This window comes from Rhinatrema bivittatum, chromosome 1 (assembly GCF_901001135.1).
Source record: "Rhinatrema bivittatum chromosome 1, aRhiBiv1.1, whole genome shotgun sequence".
In the NCBI taxonomy this organism is placed as follows: Eukaryota; Metazoa; Chordata; class Amphibia; order Gymnophiona; family Rhinatrematidae; genus Rhinatrema; species Rhinatrema bivittatum.
Window position 1 is genome coordinate 598,761,398 of NC_042615.1, and position 12,738 is coordinate 598,774,135.

The 12,738-nt window shown below is 41.9% G+C and overlaps 1 protein-coding gene across 5 annotated transcripts in view; it reads left to right on the forward strand.

Annotated features, from left to right (window-relative positions):
• Positions 1-12,738, forward strand: part of ZNF608 (zinc finger protein 608) — a 332,629-nt gene that overhangs the window by 300,303 nt on the left and 19,588 nt on the right. For all 5 annotated transcript variants that reach the window (XM_029619572.1, XM_029619599.1, XM_029619590.1 and 2 more), the window contains one exon: positions 4,824-7,275. In XM_029619572.1, the coding sequence (XP_029475432.1) occupies positions 4,824-7,275 (2,452 nt within the window). The remainder of the gene's footprint in view (positions 1-4,823; positions 7,276-12,738) is intronic.

A 12,738-nucleotide genomic window follows, 5' to 3' on the forward strand; every position in this document is an offset into this window, starting at 1 on the left:
ATGGTTTCAGTCTGTGTAACATGCACAGCTTGCAGAAAGATTTTTTAACTAAAATTTTGATGTGTGCCTTGAAGGATAGATTGGATTCCAAAATGATGCCTAAATTCCTTACCTGTCACACAATGGGAATTAAATTACCACATATAGAAAAATAAGATGGAAAAATGATCTCTGTATTTCTATTCAAATAAATGATCTCTGTTTTAGCAAGGTTTAGTGAGAATCTGTTCTGTGATAACCAGCTTTTAATTGTAGACATATAAATTGAAAGTAGGCTGGGAGTGGTAATGGAATCTTTAATAAAAAGGAAAAAAAAGCTGTATATCGTCTGCAAAAAGTCAATAATGCAGACTGATTCTTGAGAGAAGTTTGCATAAGGGCCTTAGGTAAATATTGAACATCAGGTCCCTCATTCTCACAGCATGGTTTTTGAGAAGATAGCCCTGCAACCCATGAATCTTATCAGAGGATATCTCTCATATTCCTCTAGCTTCTAGGAAGGATTCTACTAGGAAATCTTATGGTTTGAAATGAAGGAGATTTGCCATTTAGTTTGAAGGAAAGGCTTTAGATCCTTTTTTCTGATCCACACAAAAACTGCTTAATTACCTTCTGCATCTTTTCGAGACAGGTGAAGACCAATTGAGAGTTCACCTCAGTGCAACTGGTGCTTATCTCCTGTAGAAGGTAAACCTATCTTTGCATATCCATTAGTTGGCTGTTTTATGCAGAGCTTGTTTATTTTGTTTTTTTAATTTAATTTAAATTCCGCTTTTCGGCACTTCAAAGCGGATTACATTCAGCCACTGTAGATATTTTGCTGTCCACAGAGGGTTTACAGTCTAACAGGGTCATTTATCAAGCCACATTAGGGCTCTAATGTGCGTTATATTGCGGGTATCACATGATATATGTGATATTTTGCATGTCCCTGCCCAGATACCTTCCCCTATTACAATGATCTTCTTTGCATGTGATTTGCATGCATGAATAATGCATGTGCATACAAAAAAGGTCATTACTAGGCAATTTGATGCAAATATTTTATTGCGGCTGACTGAGAAAGTGGTTAGCTGTGATAAAATAACTCTTCCCTGGAAAACGTTAGATGTGCAGCGGGAGGGCCAGGACCCTAATGCGGGCCAGAGGCTCCTGCTGCACATTTAAAGTGACAGAGGAAAAAAAAAATACGGGCAAACATGGAGGTTGAGCAGGAGCCATTGCTAACTCCCATTTCAACTGGGGCCGCCTTCCCCAAAATAAAAAAATTAAAGTATTCACGTGGCACTTCCCACCCTGATGTCCAAGCCCCCCGATGGACAAGCCCCCTTCCCCCCAGTCCCGCTCCGAAAGAGCAGCCACCCTTCCTCCACCCCCGTGCCCCCCCCCCCCGATAGTCAAAGCCTCATTCCCTGCTTCCCAATGGACAAGCCCCCCACCCTCCTCCAGAGACCCCTTTACCTCATCATCAATCCCGCATTGCACCTGTCCTGGTCGGCACCATTTTCCAAAATGGTGCCGACCAGGACACCATTTTGCCGACCTCACCTTTCCTCGGCCAAATGACTGGACTCATCACTGCTCAACCTTCCCATTTGCCCATGTTTTTTTTTGGCAGCCAGTGGCCCTTTATGATGATGGCGGCCCCTGAGGTTGCTCCATCACGTTAAAGGGCCAATCACCATGTTCTTTTGTCTCACAGTGTTTGGCCATGACACAAAGGAATGCGCCATCGAGCCACGATGTGTTTTCGAGAGAGGGGCCCCACTATCGTGTCGATATCCTCCCCTACCCCACCCCACAATAGTGAGACCACCTCCTTCGAAAAAACATCATTGTTTGATGATTCTAGGGGGCAACAGATTCTAGGGGGCAACAGAGGGTAAAGTGACTTGCCCAAGATCACAAGGAGCAGCATTGGAATGTGAACCCTGGTTTCCCTAGTTCATAGCCCACTACTTCTCCACTCCAGTTGAAACTTCCCATCAAGCCTCCTGCTGTGTTATGGGATCTCAACTTGATACTGGCCCAGCTGATGAAAGCTCCCTTCAAGCCTCTAGACTCCTGCAAACTGGAGGGTCCTACCTGGATGGTCATATTTTTGTTGGTAGTCAGTACAGCATGCAGAATCGGTGAGCTCCAGGCCTTAGTGACTTATCCACCTTATACCAAGTTTTCCACTGTAGGGTAGTTATGCACAAATTGCTGCCTTAGGCAATGTTGAACTTCCACTTTAACCAGCCAGTTATCCTTCCAACATTCTTTTCCAGACCACATAGTCACAAAGGTGAACTATCGCTACATAGTTTGGACTGCAAGAGAACTTGGCCTTCTATCTGGAGTGGACTGAAGCCCTTAGAAAATCCATCCAGCTTTTTGATTCTTTTGATGCCAACAAACTTGGAATTGCCGTTGCCAAAAGTACTCTTTCTAATTGGCTATCAAATGCTTATCCTTCTGTTTTGTTCAGGCAGGCATAAATCTGATTGGGCATGTCAAGGCGCTCATGGTGTCAGAGTTATGGCAGCATTGGTAGTTCATCTAAGAACACCTCCATGGAGGAAATCTGCAAAGCTGCAACATGGAGTTCTTGCCACAAATTTGCTTGGCATTATTGTTTGGACAGGGATTCCCAATGTGACATTAAGTTTGGCTAATCTGTCCTGTGGAATCCAACTCCATCTTCGCTAGGGCCCATTGTTTTCTTTCCAGGCTGTCCCATTTAAAAAAAGAAAAATATTAAAATGGTCTATTACCACTAAAAACAGTTTGCCAGTCATGGTTTTTTCCCCCTTTGTTTTGTTCGGAAAAGTCTGTAGTTCGGGATTTCCCTCGTGTAAGGACTGCCATTTTGCTTGTCTTCAGAAAAAGCATAGTAATTTACCTGTAACAGGAGCTCTTTGAGGAAAGCAGGATATCAATCCTCACAAAACCTGCCCATGTCCCCTCGGAGTTTGGTCTCCAAGTTTCTAAGCTATTCATAGACTGGAAGGGCCCCATATGGAAGTGTAGCAGACTGCACATGCCAGTGGAACATGGTAAAGTGACTTGCCCCAAGGTCACAAGGAGCAATAGTGGGATTTGAATCCTGGTTTCCTTGGCTCATAGCCCACTGCTCTACCCACTAGGCTGCTACACCATTGCGCTTTGAAGTCAAAGTATCATACCAGGCTCCATTTGATGTCATCCATCTATGAGGACTGATATCCTGCTCTCCCTTGGAGAATGCCTATTACAGGTAAGCAACTCTTTCGTACTACTGCAACCTCTTTCTTCAACTCCTTTTCCCTCAGTCTCACTCAGTATAGCAATTTCTTATGTTGTTAAGCCCCCTTTCTCTACCTGAAATCCTACTATTTCCATGAAGTCTTCTAGTAAATCTGAAGTCTCTGAATCCCTCGGTGTTGAGGTGTTCCCAAACCATTTCTGCATCAAATCCCGACTGCCAAGTATTTTGCCTATAACATCATGCTGCTCTTTGAACATAAAAAACATGAAACTTCATCCCATTACACTTATTAATTTTTATGTTGCTTGTATAAGTTCTTGTATCTTATACATTTTAGTTGTATTATAGTTGTAACTTTCTTCTTTAGTACAGTGTTGTATACATTGATGTGCCATATACATAATTAAATATATTACTATTAAAGTAAGAGTTCCATATTCAGTAAGTTGCAAGCCGGATAACTTGGCCCAGATATTCAGCAGGATAAACGTCCCACTGAGTATACTTGTCTCATGTTATCTGGCTACCTTTAGCTGAATAACTTTAGACCCAATCAACCAGCTTTTGAATATGGTGGGTTAGGTCTAAAGTTATCCAGTTTTGTGTGGCCATATAATTTGCCACTTAACCGGATAAGCAACAGCCCTGCTTATCTTCTAAAGATATCCGGTTAAGTGGCATTCATATGGTTAAAAAAAAAAAATCCTTAACCTTGAATCTCCCAGCCTGATTTCCACCCCCCACCATAAATGTTTAAAACCTCAGCTACCTGAGCCCCTCCAACAGAAACAATTGAGATATTTCGGGTGCTGGCCTTCCCCCTCCCCCCCCCCCTTGCACCCCAACCTGTGCAGTATCTGATTGCGTCCCTGTTTGCAGCCCTGTGATCACAGTACATTGTAATTCCAGGTACTTGCCACATGGTTGTGGGAACTGAAAGCTAAGGGGGAGGGGCAAGGAGGCCATATTTGGTTTTCTATTTATTTTGGAGCACCTGTGCCAATAAGCTCTCTATTCTTTCTCTTTGGAGAGGTTTGGGAGTGGGGCTCGGCCAGCAGGGTGTTTAAATATTTATGCTAGGGGGGATGGGAATTGGGCTGGGAGGTCTCCAGTGAAGTTTTTAAACCATATGAGTACCTCTTAACTGGATATTTTTATGAAGATATCCTGTTAAGTGGCAGACTTGGCCTCACGAGGCCAGATTACTTTAGACCTTCTCTAAGGCAGTTCTAAACTTCCGGCTAGCTTAGCCGGTTATAGTCAAGGTGACCATGTCATAAGATTTAATTTTCTTGAATTTTTTTTTTTTTTTTTAGAATACAATGGTTAACATAAAGCAGATATACTCTTAACTTTTGTCTCATAAAGGAAAAACATTTTACCCTTCCCCATCTCTGAGATAACTTGTGGAAGCCATATTCTGCTTGTGGTGAAGTTCCAATCTGAATCTCATGGACATTCCTTGTTGCCATTTATTTTCCGTGTATATATCTAGCATGTCTCTTGCGTAACATTTTTCTGTGCATAAAATAAATCAGTGCATGTGATTTATTTTGAATGTGCTCTTTTTAACATCTGTTGCTCCTTTACGCAGGTTTTGTGAATCACCAACAAGTGACCTTGAAATGAGAGGTGGCCGGGGCAGAGGGAAACGAGCACGCTCAGCTGCAGCTGCGCCAGGGAATGATACTAGCTTTACAGAGTCAAGAGGGCTACAAAACAAAAACAGAGGTGGTGCGAATGGAAAGGGGAGACGGGGCAGCCTTAACACAAGTGGGCGACGGACACCCCCAAACTGTATGTTGGAGGATGTCAAAGCTAGCCCATCCTCTGCTAACAAAAGGAAAAGCAAACCTCCCATGGAGTTGGACTTAAACTCTAGTTCTGAGGACAGTAAACCTGGAAAGCGAGTTCGCACCAACTCGAGAAGCACTCCAACCACACCACAGGGAAAAACTGAAACTACTTTTTTAGACCAAGGGTGCTCATCTCCAGTGTTGATCGATTGTCCTCACCCAAATTGCAACAAGAAATACAAGCACATCAATGGGCTGCGGTACCACCAGGCTCATGCACACTTAGATCCAGAAAGTAAACTGGAATTTGAGCCTGACGGTGAAGACAAAATTTCAGACTGTGAGGAAGCACTAAGTACTGTGGCACTTGAATGCAGTGAGCCAAGCACAAGTTTATCAAACTTTGATCAGCTAAAAGCACCAACATCTCCAGGTTTACTAAGTACCCAAAGGACACCAAAGGGGAAAAGAGAGCTGATGAACAATGGCCCAACTCCAGTTATCGGTTCTAAAGCTGGTAAGAATTCTGGGAAAAAGAAGGGGATTAACAACGAGCTGAACAGCCTTCCTGTAATATCCAATATGGCATCCACAATAGACAGTTGCTCAGTCTCAGAAGTTAGTTTGGCAACTGAAATGCCTAAACTGGAAGCAGAAGGACTAATAGACAAGAAAAGTATTGGAGAAAAAAGTAAGAAAGCCAATAATTGCAAAGTGGATAAAAATCTTTCAAAACTTAAAGCCACTAGACCTATTGCTCCAGCTCCAGCTCCAACTACTACACCTCCACAATTAATAGCTATACCCTCTGCAGCTTTTACAACTACCACTACAGGGACAATACCGGGATTGCCCTCCCTAACTACTACTGTTGTCCAGGCAACACCAAAGAGCCCTCCGTTAAAACCTATTCAGCCAAAGCCTACAATCATGGGAGAACCAAGCACTGTAAACCCAGCCCTCACATCGCTCAAAGACAAGAAGAAAAAAGAAAAGAGAAAGCTAAAGGACAAAGAAAGTAAAGACGCAGGAAGTCCTAAAATGGATTCTAAGCTGGGAAAGTCAGAGGATTCAAAAGGCTCTGGGAAAGATTTGTCTGGACATTTTTTAAAGGAGCATCTCAACAAGAACGAAGTGCTAGCTAATGGACTATCAGAGACTCAGGAGAGTAGGATGGCAAGTATTAAAGCCGAAGCTGATAAGGTTTATACTTTCACGGATAATGCCCCCAGCCCTTCCATAGGCAGCGCCTCCAGGTTAGAATGCAGCACTGCAATGAATGGCCAGCCCTCCATAGCACCACTGCACGTTTTGATACAAAATGGGGGAGACAGTTCAGCAGCTAAAACCAACAGCCCTGCTTATTCGGATATTTCTGATGCTGCTGATGATGGGGGCTCTGACAGCAGGTCAGAGGGTGTGAGGTCAAAGGCCAGCTCTCCTTCAGATATTATTTCTAATAAGGACAGTGTTGTAAAAGGGCATTCTTCAACCACAGCACAATCATCACAAATGAAAGAATCCCATTCTCCTTATTACCATGGATACGATCCTTATTATTCTCCAAGCTACATACACTCTGGACAGGTCAGCACCCCTGCAGCTGGGAACAGTAGTACCCCACAGGGAGCAAAGATCAAAAAAGAGACTGATGAAGAAATTGAAAAGAAAGACAAAATGGAACCTTCAGATGCCAAGAAAAGTGAAACCAGCTCTACTAATTTACCAGCTCAGCATCAGTCTGTAATAACTCAAAGGCATCCTGCACTAGCCCAATCACTTTACTATGGTCAATATGCCTATGGACTCTATATGGACCAAAAGTCTTTAATGGCCTCCAATCCTGCATATAGACAGCAATATGAAAAATATTATGAGGACCAGAGACTGGCTGAACAGAAAATGGCACAAACTGGAAGAGACTGTGAAAGAAAAAGTGAACAGCTTCCACCAAAGGAGCTAGGAAAGGATGATAAGCAAAAAAACATCCCATCTGCTACCATCTCAAAAGCTCCCTCCACTCCAGAGCCAAGCAAAAGTAACAGTAAAATAGGGCCAGCAGTGCTTAACAAAAATGAAGAGACAGGAAAATCACAGATTCTATCAAATCATCATCAGCAACTTCAATCTGATAGTTTCAAAGCCAAGCAAATGGAAAACCACCAGCTTATTAAGGAAGCTGTGGAAATGAAATCTGTTATGGATTCTATGAAGCAGACGGGGGTAGATCCCACTCTGAGATTTAAACAGGTAAGACAACACGTTTCGTATACTTGTCAATCTGCTCTGTGTTCTCTTGGGAAGTTTGAATCACTCCTGGTTTATCAGCGCTTGTCCCATTGCACTCTGTTAGAGTACACTGAGTTAGAGAACCAGAACTAATTCACAAATTTTATATGAGTACTTTAAATAAAGTAAAATTTCATTTTAACTGCCCTGACATTTGAAGTCACTAAGTCATATTTATACTGGTCCCTTGTTTATTATAAACTTTAGAGCAACATAAAACCTCTAAACAGTTGTTATAGCACTCAAATCCTGCAGCAGCCATTCAGCTGCAGCAACAAATTATTAAAGCAGAATTCAACCATTGTGACAAATACTTTTCAAGCGTTACATTGGGAAACAAGACTTAAGTTTGTTACCAAAGAATTTCTAATTTACTACAGACTAACTGGCTCAAAGTCCATTTATTATAGAGCGGAAGCACTGTGTTTACTATCGCCCAAGAGCCATATGAACTGTTAGTAATTCTGAGTAGTTGTTTAACTGTTTTATATCACATCTGGATGTTTTTAGTTATGTTTTTCAGCAATTTTCCTTGCTTTTGTGAAATATATCTTTACAGTTTAATGCTATATGAGGAATATACCAAAGGTTAGAAGACAAATCAAATGTTTTCTGAGCAAGTATTAAGAGTTTGCGACCTCCCAAATAAAGCAAACACAAACAGATCTAATATGACAGAATCATATCTACATTTTTTGGATTTTGATTACCTGCCTTTCCAAATCCAAGTTCAAGGCAAGTTATATTGCTGGCCCACTAGATAGGTCCCTGATTCAGAAGGCTTACAATCTAAGGACCTCATGTACTAAATATTTTTCCCATAGACAAAGAATGGGATAAAAGCCTTAGTAAATTAGGCCCGAAATTTATATATGTGGCAATAAAGGATACAATGATTTGAGGCCTGATTTTCAAAAGAATTTACATGCTTAAAACTGGATTTTACATATGTAAATGCACTTTCCCCCTGTTAGGTGGCTTTTAAAAATTGCTACATTATATGCCATCGAATTGTTAATAGGTTTTACCCACATTAAGTGAACTTAACGCGGGTAAATTACTTTTGAAAATTGCTATGATAATACATTACATTTCCATGCAGAATTCTTTTGAAAATTCACCTGTAAGGATTTTCTCTCATTCTATGTTTATGGGGAAAGAAAAGCTTAGGGATCAATTAAAAAAAAATAAACAGAGGCCGATATTCAGCACCATTTGTCCAGCTAAGCTGAGACTTAGCTGGACAAATAGGATTTAAAAATCTTGCTATGCTGAACAGCCTGAACTAGCCGGAAAACATATTTTCCAACCAGCTCGGGGGCAGGGTGGGGTATTCCAAGGCGTAGCTAGTTATCCAGCTAACAGAACCGGCTAACTTGAGGAGAGCTGAAGAACAATGCTAAAGTTAGCCAGATAAACTTATCAAGCTATCTTTAAGAGAGATGGCTATATTCAGCAGCGTGCCCATGCCAGTGGCTGAATATAGACCTTACAATGGCTAAATTAAGTGCTTAAATTTAGGGAATTTTCAGCCAAAAATTCAACCCAGTCCTGGGTTTTCAGCTATAAATTCAACTAAATTTAGGATCAAAGGTTAGGACCCTAAAAGAGTACACTGCTAAAACGTTTTCCGCTGTCTACCTTCATGCCCATTACCACTTTTTAGGTGCCTAAATTTAGAAAACCAGTGAAATTGGAAGCTGTGGAAATGAAATCTGTTATGGATTTTACTCAGACCTACTTAATTTTGAAAGAGGCTAATTGAAGTACCTAATTGTTAAAGTTAAACCCTTTGAATTGGGCTGTTATTACAGTTTATTAAGTTATAGCAAGATTTCACAAGCTTTAGGTTGGCAGCAGTGAGGTAGTCTGTCCCCAGGAATGCCTGTATTCAATCTGGGTAAACTTAATGTGTGAACAGCCAGTATGCACATAAGTCTACTCACATATTGAGTGAGCAAATTTGTAAATGGCCATTTCTGTGCTTAACACATTGTTTTACCCATTGAAATACCTTTTGAAATTTACCCTCAAAATGGACATCTAATTTAGGTGCCTAGGCCCACTATTTATTCATCTAATTTAGGTGCCTAAGTTAAGCGCTTAATGATGGAAATCAGTGCTGAGTGTTTAACTTAATTCCCTTAACCTGACCTCATCCTTGTCCTCACCCACTCATTAGGTACCTAAATTTAGCATCCTAGTAAAAATGTCCCTAAACGTAGAAGTCAGTGGTGGAGAATTTTCATTTAGGAGTTTGTGAAGTTAGGTGCCTATATTTTTTGAATATTGGCCTGTATATTGCTATATTACATTATTGAATGGTATTGATGTACACATTATATAGAAATAAACATAAAAATACAAGACAAACTGTAGAAAATAACCAAATAGCTACAGATGGTCGCTATTGTACAATAATACAAACACAACTTATGAGAGCAATATATTAGGCCCAGAGACACTCTTCCCTGCCCTCTTCCACAGCTGCTCAGGCTGCACTACTGGCATAATACCAAAATATTTGTAACCTGACTGTTGGGGAAAAAGGGGAGGGGGAGAATTCATAGAGGAAGAAGGAGCAAAAGAGAGCAAAGAAGGAGAGGGAAAAAAGAGCAAAGGGAAGTGACGGAAGGGAAAGAAAGGGAGATTGAACAGAAAAGGGGATGAAAAAGAGCAAAGAAGGAGCGGGAGAGAGAAAGAGAGAGGAAAAATGAGTTATGTTGGAGCACAACACAGTACCTTATGATGGGACCTAGTGCAGAGGAGGGAGAGAGAGGAGCACGAGAAGACCTGAGGGAGATACAAGAAACTGAGAGGAGAAGGGGAAGGTGGTATTTGTGAGCAAGATTAGGAAGAGGGGCAGAAATCTAGGAGAGAGAGGAAATGGAAAATTTCTTATTACGCTAGCACCAGAAATTACTGTATGGGTGTTAATGCAACTCTCCTGCATGTGACTGCCACCAACAATGTGGGTCTTTTCTTGTATCCTTGTTACCTGCCTTATTAGTGGTCTCTAGCTGCTGAATAGGTATACACCACTATTTCTGACATTATCATGTGTATGCAAATGCTTTCTGGTCATACTTAATGACCATTGAGAAAAATCATGTGCTGTTTGCTATGCAGTACCACAAATTTTTGGAGCTAAAATTTTCAGTCCCTTTAAATGCCGAGGTCCGTCTGTACTGCTTGCTCTCCTTGCGATTAAACTACGCTAAAGCATAGAGTTTTAAAGGTATGTGTTATATTTTTGAATTAATTAATTAATTTTGAAGTTTGGGACTGACTTAATATTTCTGCATCTCCTTGGATAATATGTATTTATGTCATAAATATATGGCATAAATACTGTAGATACAATTTTCAGGATAATAGTTAGCTGTTGCTTCATTATGATGCATGATCATTATAAAGCAGGAACCCCAGGAGAAGAAAGACTATTTTGTTTTTCAGTATACTGCCATTTTGAAGATTTAAAGCAATAGCAGTTTAGGGTTCTGATGATATTTCACTGCTTCTGAGCAAGTGGTGAAAAAACAGCTTGATGAGACAAAATAGGTCTATAATCAAGGGGATCTTAGGTGTTTGTGCACTATCCAGCATTAAAACTGGCATGCTAACTTGAGTTGCCTGCTGGTTTTTACATTGGTGCGCATCAGGCTTGAACCCAGTGTACCCATGGCCGTATTATTTTGTATTTGTATTTATTACAATTTATCAGTCACTTGTACCAGGGCCCTAAGCGATATACATAGAAAGACATTGCAGCCAAGGTAATGCTGTTGTACCTTGCATTTTAGGTTTCCCTGCATTAATGGGCCAAAAGTGAAAGCGCCACTTAGCACAGGGAAACTCCCTGCTCTTCTTCCCTCAGATTCAAGTTCAGGCATCTATAGCCTCTGCCCCCTAATTCACTACCATGACAACCATCAAATTGACCTCTAGGCCTTCAATACCCCCTTCCTCTGCCTCTCCCCACAAACAGAAAACCTCTGGACTCATGATAACCCCCACCACCATCACCACCCAAGCGAAAGGGCCAGTTAACATAGAAAAACTCTCTTTTCTCCCAGACTCAGGTTTTGCATCCATGGATCCCCACTAGACCCCATAATCCATTTCCCCCACAAACATCAATTCAGTCTCCAGACCCTAAATATATCTAAATTCCACAAAACGCAATTTGGCTATTGGATCCTTGATTATACCCAGCATCTCCCCGACAGTCATCAAGTTGGCCATTGGGCGATACCTATAGCCAATCTGTAACCGCCTCCCCCTTCAAACATAGCCTCTGTGGCTCTCCTCTTCCCCACTCAAGTTCTAAGAAGTCACTAAATACAAAATAGTGCTGCTGATGCTCTGCCCTCTATTGAGGGCTAGAATGCAAACTTTGTAGGGATTTTTTTTTTTTTTTTTTGGAAGGAGCTGTTTGGGGGAAAGATGTAACAAGGTCCCAAATGCTGGATATCATATTTGGGGGAAGCAGGAATTGGGAAGGGAGGGGGCAAGCACACAGAGCCCCAATTTGAGTATCAGAGGAAGAGAGAAGTTAAAATCAGGGACTAAAGGCCTATAGTTGTTCCCAGGAGAAGGGGTTCGGGGTCTATTGCCTTGACTTAACGTGGCTCACTAGCAAGAAAGTTTGCTATACCTCCTGAGATGTAGCTAACATTCTTGCCTTAAGTGGCTCCTGTTATCTCACTTAAAGGTAAATTTTAAAAAGCGAGCAGGCATCCATGTGCGCTTGGTTCCCGGCATGCACGCATGTTATAAGATCCGCTACCCGCGCGCACACGCACACCCAATTTTAGATCGGCATGCGCATGTGCGTGCAAGTGCCGACTCGTGCGCATAAAGGGGGAGGGGGATTTTATAAGAAGCACGCAGTGATGTGATAGGCCTTTCCCCAGTTCCCTCCCAGTCCGCTCCAATAAAGAAACAGACTGGGAGGGAACTTTCTAAACCTCCTAGCTAACCTGCCTCTCTTTTTCCCTATCTACCCCAACCCCTAAACCCTCTTTTTTGTTGTTTGTTTTCATACGTACCTGCTCTCCAGTAGTAGGTTGCGCGGGCCGGCCAGCTGCCGGTGCACGCTTCAGCGGGACAGTGCCTAATGGGGCTGTCCCGGCATGCCCATGCCCCGCCTAGAACCCGCCCTGCCCTTTTTTTTTATAGAGCCGTTCTTCGGCATGTACCGGGAGATATGCATGTGGCTGTGGGCCTTTGAAAATGCGCGTGGCCTGGCCACATGCGTATCTCCCGGTTTTAACGCACGCCGGCCTTTTAAAATTAAGACGATAGGTATTAATGTTGGATAGTATATCCTGTATTAAGATGAATAAACCCATTAGAATTTTGTTGAAAGTGGGTATTTGTGTGTTTATTAGCATTACTGTCAGGGAACCGGCAGTAGTGCTA